Below are 9,877 nucleotides of genomic sequence, written 5' to 3' on the forward strand. Positions count from 1 at the left end.
CTCAGTCATGTTGTAGGTATTCATTCCACTAGAGCAGTGGCTTTCAACCTTTCAACGTTCCTACCCTTTAATACAGTTCCCCGTGTTGTGGTGACTGCTGATCATAAAATTAGGAATCATGTTATAAATACCTGCAGGGTAGCTTTAGGTGAGACCTGTGAAAGGTCATTCAACTCTCCCACGTGGTAGTTACCCACAGGTTGACCATCATACTAGAGAGAGGTGAGAAAACATTTATTTCCTACTTTTAAAGGAGGGATAATAGTGTTAGTTTAGACAAGGTCTCTCACTCCTATAATCAATCCATATCACTAAAGTTAGGTTTGCCATTAGTATGTGTTTGTAGGGTAATGGGTTCAAAGCCAGCCTGGGGTTTATAGGTAGATTTGGGTGATTGGTCATGCTGGTTATTACTAGAACTTTTAGGTGTAGGGGCTGTAATGATGGTATTAAGGGTTAAGAGCAATAGCTACTCTTCCGCGGATTCCAGGTTCTATTTCAGGCACCCACCTAACATTCTCTCAGCTATCTGTAACTGCTATTCCAGGGATCTGGTGCCTTTTTCTGGTCCCTGAAGGCATTATGAACACTTGTTACACTGACTTGTTTCCAGGAACAATCACCCTGTGTACATATAAATAGAATATTCACTGGAGGGAAGATTATCTCTGTCTTTTAATTGCATTTTCTTATTTTGAGGTGAGGTACTTTATTATGCCGAGATTCAATAGTGGTTTAGATTTTCTTAATATTTTTTATTGTCTTTTCCTTTCCCGAATTGAACTTCAGTGTTATATTAGCTATGATAGCTTTAAAGCAATATTAGATTTTGTTTTTTATTTGTTTGGGACAAGGATTCACAATGATGTAAACCTGGCTGTACTGAAATTTCTTATATCAATCAGGCTGTCCTCAATTCAGAGTGCTGCCTGTCTCTACCCTATAATTGTTGGGATAAAAGGCTTGGAGCACACCTAATAGGTGCTTGAATTTATTTCCCAGCCAGCCCTTGCAAATTTTATTTACATGTAAGATTTGTTTAATATGCTTTCCTGTATAGAAACACTAATTTTCACAGGAGGTGAGAATGTTAACATTGATCAAATTGTCAATCTCCTTATAGAAATCATTGACAAGGTTGAATCTAAGAAGCTCTTAAAAAATAAGTTCCAAGGCATTGGAATAGTGTTTTTCTGTTTAATGCTAAATTGTCAGTTAGTGAACATGGTCTTACAGTTTTAAAATAACCAGAAATACTGAATTTTTACTACCATTATAAAATTTTATTACTCAAGTACTTGGAATTGAATTCTCAATCAGGGTATTTAAATATATTTTCTGACTGGTTTGCTCCCTTTTCCCCATTTCCCATTTCTAGCTGTAGTATCAGTGTAACAGCATGTATGATAGGGAAGGGATGTGCTAGGAATAGGAAAAGTGAGTAATTTTTTTGTATAAGAGGGAACAATAGGCCCCAAAGCCTTATCAATGAGGAATGGGGAAGGAGGTTTTGCTGCCAGATTTTACTAAGTTTATCTTACTAAACCCTGCTGTTGAAGTCCTCTTTTATTAATGCTTTCCTGACATTTACCCTGTTAGTTGAGGCTCTTCATTGTTCCTGCACTGAGCTGTAGAATTCTCTTTTGTTATAGATTTGCAAACACGACTTTCCCAACAGACCGAAGGTGAGTTACTTATATTTTTCATCTTTTTGTCTTTGAAATATAACTAAATATACAGGGGTATAATCTGTGCTTTGGATAGAGTTTGCCATTATTTTGAGCTAGTTAAATGTAACAATGAATTAATATTCAAAGAAGATAAAATTGCTTGTGGTTATTTTTGTTGTATATTGCTTGAAATTTTTTTTCAGTTTTAGCTTTAGTTGTTTGATACCCTGGTAGAGGGCTGGCCTAGCATGCTAGTGTTTTGTCCTTGACACTTAAAAAAAGCAAGACCCAGAGATGGAGTGATGGCTCAGAGGTTAGGAGCACTGACCACTCCTCCAGAAGTCCTGAGTTCAATTCCCAGCAACCACATGGTGGCTCACGAACATCTATAATGAGATGTTGTGCCTTCTTCTGGCATGCAGGTGTACATGCAAGCAGAACATTGCACACATACATACATACATAATTAATTAATTAATTAAAAAAAAAAGGCAAGACCGAGAAATCTGTTCTGGATTTCTGTCATGCTTTTATCTACCTATAAAGTTTACATCAAAGACAGTGAAATATTCTCAGTATTTTACCATACCAGACCTAGAATATGAAAAGTGCCTGGTCTTAAGATTACTTAAGGGCTGGAGAGCTGCCCCCCACGTGTTAAAAGCACTGGCTGCCTTTTCAGAAGTCCTTAGTTTAATTCCCAACAACCATGAGGTGGCTTACAACCATCTGTAATGGAATCTGATTCCATCTACTGATGTGTATGAAGATAGCTCTCATAATACATAAAGTACATGAATAAATCATTATCCAAAAGTTACTTAAGTTTAGAATTCTGTGTCCAGTGAATTTGATAATGTTATGCTGATTGGTTTGTATTGGCATGTAGTATCTGGCCAAGACTTGAAATCATGGCCTACTGTCTATGATTTCATATCAGCAATTTTGACATACTAATTTTAGATGGGAATTAAATGTATTTTATGTTTAAGAATTCCACGTTTGTAGTACTTTTTAATGATTAGCAGTTTTATCAAGAGTGGTAATTAGAAGACTATTACTCATTAGCTAGAATAATCCTATTGTAATTTGCTTTATGTGTAGTATTCATAGTCAGTAGTTGCTCCTTTTTCTTAACTTTTTAGTTATGCATACTTGTTTTTGTTTTGAGACAGCATTCCACTGTGTAGCTTTGACTGTCCTGGAACTATGTAGTGCAGGCTGGTCTGCTTTTCTTTGCCTCCTAGATGCTGAGCCTTTTTATTTATATATTTTGGGTTGATGATAGTATTTTTTTTTAAGATGTATTTATGTTGTGTTTCTTAAGTAGTTCTACCCTAGATTTGTAAGTTAGCTTGCTGGGACTTAGACTCTGCCAAGTAATACATACTTATTCATAGAAGGAAATATAAGGCTTCTTAATTCTCAGAAGGAAAAGCATTTGTAATTCTACCAGAATTTTTATTTATTTATATTTATATTTTTATTCTGAGGTTTCTCTGTACAGCCCTGGCTGTTTTGGAGCTTGCTCTGTGGACCAGGCTGGCTTTGAGCTCATAGAGATACATCTGCCTTTGCCTCTAGATTGCTGATATTAAAGGCATGTGCTACCACCATTTGGCTTTGATTTCTTTTTTGTTGTTGTTTCGAGACAGGGTTTCTCTGTGTAGACTTGGCTGTCCTTTACTCCCTTTGTACACCAGATTGGCCTCGAACTCACCGAGGTCCAACAGCCTCTGCCTTCTGAAGTGCTGGGATTACAGGTGCACCACCATACCTGGCTCTGTATTTTATTTCTTAATGTATTATTTTATCCATAGCTGTTTGTTGTTATACATTGCAATGGGATTTGGTCAGATAATATGATTACGGTGAGTTATGTAACAGCTGATAATATCATCTTTTTGTAATTCTGTGAAAATTGGAGTGACATCAGACCCTGTCTTAATCACAGAAAACCCAAATCTAAAGAACACCAAATAGAATCCTTTGCAGCATCTAACATGGAAAAATGTTCAAGTATGGACATGTATGCTTTAAGGTTCACTATAGCAGTGTCCAGTATTTTCAGATTTTTATATTCATAGCATAGGTAAGCTTTTGTTTCTCTTTTTTTGCATTGTGTTTTGCTCATAGAAATCATTTAAAATGTTTCTTTTATTATTATTTTTGGACACTTTTCCCTGTCTTTTAAAGTTAATCATAGTACAGTTCATGAGTTGAAAAGAAAGGTGAGAGATTTCTCTTTGGATCAGAGAATGTGAGCCGCTTGCTTCAAGACCTAGGTTTGTTTCTCAGCATCCATATGATAGCTCAAAATAGTATATGGCAAATGTTGGGGTATTAAACATACTCTCATGGCCTCTGAGGGCAGCAGGTAACTGTATATATATGATAGAAATAAAATTTCACGGGCTGCATAGTTACCTGTGTTGTTCTCAATACTTACTCATACGCACATCTTTAAAAAAAAATCTGCACATATTTACTATTTTGGTTTTTCGAGAAAGGGTTTCTCTGTGTTACAGGTCCTTGCTTCCTGAGTGCTGGGATTAAAGACATGCACCACCACTCAGGGTGGTTACATATCTTTAAAAAACAACATAACTATATGTTTCTGGCAAAACAAAGAAAAAGAGAAGGGTGTTTGCACTTCTAATAACTGCATTTATAATCATTCCTATCATTGCAGTATAAAATTAATCTCTTCCCATTTCATTTATGGGATGATTTGTATGGAGGGTTTTTGATTTTTGGTTGGTTGGTGGTGTTTTTAATAGATTTAGTGTGTCTTCAAACCCTGATAGGTGTATTTTTGTTTTGATTTTTTTTCCCATTTTCATTTTGAGATCTGATCATTCTGTATACTCCCGGCTGTCCTAGAACTCACTTTGTACCCCAGGCTTACCCAGAAATCTTAGGTGCTCCTAACTCTATCTCTGAAGTTCTGGTGTTAAAAGAGTGTACAACTTTGCCCCTTTTTAAAATAGAAGGTCTTTATAGAAGACAGGGTTTCATATATTGCTAGACAAACACTCCAACAGCTAAGCTCGCACTGCAGCTTCTGAAATTTTTAGAGAGATATATTTACAGCTGTATGAGACGTATGTGCATTATTTCCTATTCTCATTTTCTAAATCTTGAGTATTTATACATTATGTTGCCTATTATAAGGTAAGCTAAGGATGATTTAAGGCAGGCCTGCTTGGCTTAACTATTCTATCATGGTAACGTGTGCACCTGTTATATGTCATGTTAAAGAAGGTGATTTGTACAATATCTCCACCACTGTTAGGTAGGGTTGAGTTTAGTTAATTGTCCAGGGATGTTTACATATTTTCAATGAAACTAATTTTTCTTCTTCTTTTTTTAGCCTCAGCTTTAGCTGCAGCTGCATCTGTTCAACCACTTGCAACACAGTGTTTCCAACTTTCTAACATGTTTAACCCTCAAACGTAAGTATGTTTCTATCATGTCTCTTACCACCACTTCTTTATTCCTGGTGTTTGTTTGTTTGTTTGTTTGTGCTGAGAATGTCTTCTTGCCTTCATGTATGTATATAGTGTATCACATCAGTGTCCAGGAAGGTCACAAGAGGGCATCAGATCCCTTGGAACTGTCCCTTGGAACTAAGGACAATGGGTGCTGGAGACTGACCCTGGGTACTACCCATCTAATCCATCCAATTTCTTATTATGATTTTATTTTTCCTATACTGGTATTTATACGTAGGGTACCTCATGCCCTTCAGTTATACCAGTTTTTACTATTACAAGGTCTTATTTATCAGGGGTAACTTTGTGATCAGTAAGTAAGTATGGTCCATGCAGGCTGTAAACCTGTCTTCTGGGCTGCCCTCCGTTTATATCTGTGCACTACATTTTCTTTTGGAAATTTCTTTTTATCATTTAAATATTAGAATTTTTTAAAATTTTTTTATCTTATGCAATTACTGGCTAGCACTGGCTGTTTATATGTGTGCTAAGGATGGTCAGCAGGTTGAAAGGCCTTTCTGCCTTCTCATGAAGATGATAAAAGGGTACCTCCATACCAGTCTTTTTACCTGATTGCTTAGTATAATTCTGTTTATTGAATTTTGACAGCATCAGTTTTACCAATTGAGCTATATATATATCCTAGCCTCTGGATTTTGAGTTTTTTAAATTTTAATGTTTCTTGAATTCCAGCATTCAGGGAGGTAGAGGTAGGTGGATCTCTGTGAGTTCAAGGCCAGCTTAGTCAATAATGGGAGTCCAGGACAGTCAGGGTTACACAGAAAAATCCTCTGTGAAGAAAGAAAATGTTGTTAATTTTAATGGAATATTTTGTACACCTTTCTTATCCTCTATACCATTTAAGGTTTTAAATTTAAAGAATATATAGGCGTCTAAAAGTGCTTGCCATGAACTGCTTCATGTGAGGTCAGCATGCGAGCTCATACACATACAAATAATAATGTACTTAGTACTTTCACTACTTGAATGTAATTTCATCATTTTTGCTACTTTCTTACAGAGAAGAAGAAGTTGGATGGGATACAGAGATTAAGGATGATGTGATTGAAGAATGTAATAAACACGGAGGCGTAATTCATATTTATGTTGACAAGAATTCAGCTCAGGTATTTTGGATTTTTGTTTTTCAAGACAGGGTTTATCTGTGTAACAGCCCTGGCTATCCTGGAACTTGCTCTGTAAAGCAGGCAAGTCTGTTCTTGAACTCACAGAGATCTGCCTGCTTCTGTCTTCAAGAGTGCTGGGATTAAAGCTGTGTGCACATTTTTTATTTTCAAGTAAACAGTTTCAGGATAAATTCTGTTATGTATCTTACTCTTCACACAATTAGTGTATATGGTGGTTACTAAATTTCTTATGGTTTTCCTTTTTTATTTTTAGTGCATTGTTTTATATAACCCTTGCATGACTTTGTAGCTCTTTTTGACATACTCTCCCATGTGCTGGGACTTAATATAGGAATGCACCATTATGCTTGTTTAGTGGTTACAATAGAAAGCAATTTCAATGTGGTAGCTAAATACACCCTCCAAAACAGAGGCAAGTTCAAAATAGTGAAAATTTGATGAGGTGTTATATAGTTCAGCTAATTTGCAGTGGTTTCCTAATAACTGTTACAGCTTCTTACTCTTGAATTGAAAGTAAAAAGAGGGGGATTCTAAAAGAAATATAGATCAGGGTTTCAAAAACATTCGTGATTTGATCACAGAATACACAGAATAAGTTTCTGAAAACATCTTGTATATACTTGTGAAAATTCACTTACAACAGCTTTTTTTTTTTTTTTCTTTTTCCTTTTTGCACTTTAGGGCAATGTTTATGTGAAGTGCCCATCAATTGCTGCAGCTATTGCTGCTGTCAATGCATTGCATGGCAGGTGGTTTGCTGGTGAGTGACTTCTACAAAAATTTTATGTTGAACATGATTAGCATTAAGTAAAAATGGCTTACTCAGCTTTTTTTTTCTTTTTTTTTCAACAGGTAAAATGATAACAGCAGCCTATGTACCTCTTCCAACTTACCACAACCTCTTTCCTGATTCTATGACAGCAACACAACTACTGGTTCCAAGTAGACGATGAAGGAAGATATAGTCCCTATGTATATAGCTTTTTTTTTCTTGAGAATTCATCTTGAGTTATCTTTTATTTAGATAAAAATAAAGAGGCAAGGGTCTACTGTCATTTGTATACAACTCCTGTTATCTTGAAAAATAAAAATGTTAACAGGAATGCAGTGTGCTCATTCTCCCTAACTAGCAAATCCTACTTTATTCAAAGCTGTTCTCTTGTTCTGCCGTTTTAAATGTCCATGTAGAAAATTACGTTAAGGATATATAGAATAGCTCTAGGGGAACAAATGTGCTTTCTGTATAAAGGCAGACAGATAATGTTTTAATGTTTCAGAAGCCTAACTTTTTACACAGCAGTTAGATTTCACATTCATGTATTTGGCTCATGGTTCATCAAAGGTTTCTGGAATACCCTTTTAGTGTATGGAAAGTCTAGGCAGCTAAAGGGCTGTTTAGCGTCTTACCTTGATCATTTGGCAAGAAGGGGATTTCAAAATTCTATTTCTTGATGGTAACTTTTCAATTAATGTATCTGTAAAAGTTTCTTTGTAAATAATGTGTGTTTTAGTGTGTCTTGAGATTCCAAACAAAATGATCCCTGCATTTCCTTAAGATGGCTGATGTAAGAGTTCAAGCAAAGCAGTCTGGGCAAGAGATAGGAAATGCAGAAATAGGTTTTGTCTGGTTGCATATAATCTTTGCTCTTTTTAAGCTCTGTGAGCTCTGAAATATATTTTTGGGTTACTTCAGTGTGTTTGACAAGACAGCTTGATATTTCTATCAAACAAATGACTTTCATATTGCAACAATCTTTGTAAGAACCACTCAAATAAACTTCTCTGAAAAAGGTCACAAGAAAATTTTCGTTTTTCTAATGTTTTGATTGTAAAAGTTAAGCAGAGGCTTTCCATAGTTAATTAGTTTTTGTTGTGGTTTTCAAGTTAGTGTAGGCAGTGTAGTTCAGGTTAACCACAAACTAAACATGTTAAATGCCTCAGCCTGTGGGGTGCTGAGGTTAGGTATTGGTGTAAACACACATAGCCTAGTATAACCTTCCTTCATTCTTGTAGTACTTTCATATTTTCAGTGAGTGACTTCTTTTTTCCACCTTAAGTTACATCCAGTGTTTGGTGTCTACAACCACCAAGGCATAGTCCTTTCTGTCAAAACAAGCTGCCCTTGGAAATGCCCTCACATTATACTGCATTTGTTTATCATATGTTTAGGTATTCTGGCAAAATGCTGGGAAGGGTTTGAGACAATTTGTCTCTGTAGCCCTGTCTATAATTCCCTTGTAGATTCACCTGCATTTGCCTCTTCAGTTTGCCATTAAACACATGCTTGGCAGTGGGAAGGATTTTATTTTGATCTCCAGAGTACACTAGTACTACTTCAGGAAATGTTTTCCTTTTTTATTATTTCAATCCTATTAGATTGATTTCTAAGTGCTGCACAAAGATTTCGGTTTTGTGATGGTCTTGAGCTGTATCCCATAATGTGTTTTGAGATTAGGTCTCTGTAATCTTGACTATCCTGAAACTTGTTTTGTAGACCAGGCAGTCCTCAATCTCAGAGGGTTACCTTTTCTGACCTATTCCTGTTCATATAAAGTTAAATTATTTATGTATGAAGATTTTGCCTGCAAATAGGTTTTGTATCCCATGCATGCTCAGTATTTGTGGAGGTGCTCTTGAAATGTGGTTATAGATGGTTGTGAACCACAGAGTGCATGGGTGCTGGGAACTGAACCCAGTCTGAGCAACAAGTACTATTACCTACTGAGCTCTCTTCCCAGCCATTTTTATTTTCATTAAATTGTCAAAATAGGAAATATGGATTCCAGTACACTACTTAACCTTTCACATCATTGCTTTTAAAGGTTGAGTCAACCTTAGAATTATGTTTAGGACCTTTCACTGTTCTATAGCGAATGACTGTCTGAAGCATGATCTCACTGGTGTTTTAAGTTTGCCAACACATCCCAGCTCCTAGATAAGGGGGGGGGTAGGCAAGTCAGTCTTGAATAACCTGTTAAGAAAAGCATATTGAAGTGTCGTTTTTATATTCAAGTTGAAGGATAATGCATAACAGGAAATCTTGAGTCCAGTTAGGTCTGGATACTTGCCTCATTGTAGAGCAGTCTACCTGATTACAGTGCCCAATGTTGGGACTGGTTAGGTCAGCTGAGAAAACTTTCAAATGGTTCCCATATCTGATAAATCAGTCTGAAATTGTAAAGACAACCTCAGGAAACAGTTTTCTTGTGAAAATGACTCTTGACTATATGTGATCTTGTATAAATTGTTCACTTTTTTGATCAACAAGCATCCAGTTCTGTTTAAAAAAAAAATTTTTTTTAAAGATGTATTATTTATACAATATTCAGACTGCATGTGTGCCTGCAGACCAGAAGAGGGCACCAGATCTCACTAAAGATGGTTGTGAGCCACCATGTGGTTGCTTGGAGTTGAACTCAGGACCTTTGGAAGAACAGCCAGTTCTCTTAAACTCTTGAGCCATCTCTCCAGCCCCCTAAATTTTCTTCTTTAAAAAAATTTTTGAGCAGGTCTAATATAGCAGTGGCTGGCCCCATATCCAGAGTGCTCACTGAAATTTTGTCCC

The 9,877-nt window shown here is 36.2% G+C and overlaps 1 protein-coding gene across 8 annotated transcripts in view; it reads left to right on the plus strand.

Annotated features, from left to right (window-relative positions):
- The window catches only part of Rbm39 (RNA binding motif protein 39), a 31,843-nt gene extending 23,728 nt beyond the window's left edge, over positions 1-8,115 (plus strand). For 7 of the 8 annotated variants that reach the window (XM_021640486.2, XM_060382964.1, XM_060382963.1 and 4 more), the window contains 5 exons: positions 1,635-1,685; positions 5,044-5,125; positions 6,186-6,291; positions 6,994-7,072; positions 7,165-8,115. In XM_021640486.2, the coding sequence (XP_021496161.1) occupies positions 1,635-1,685; positions 5,044-5,125; positions 6,186-6,291; positions 6,994-7,072; positions 7,165-7,265 (419 nt within the window). In that variant the 3' untranslated portion in view covers positions 7,266-8,115. The remainder of the gene's footprint in view (positions 1-1,634; positions 1,686-5,043; positions 5,126-6,185; positions 6,292-6,993; positions 7,073-7,164) is intronic. The other variant, XM_021640487.2, reaches the window with a different exon arrangement.
- The last annotated feature ends 1,762 nt before the right edge of the window (positions 8,116-9,877 follow it).

Source organism: Meriones unguiculatus, chromosome 4, assembly GCF_030254825.1.
Source record: "Meriones unguiculatus strain TT.TT164.6M chromosome 4, Bangor_MerUng_6.1, whole genome shotgun sequence".
Taxonomy (NCBI): domain Eukaryota; kingdom Metazoa; phylum Chordata; class Mammalia; order Rodentia; family Muridae; genus Meriones; species Meriones unguiculatus.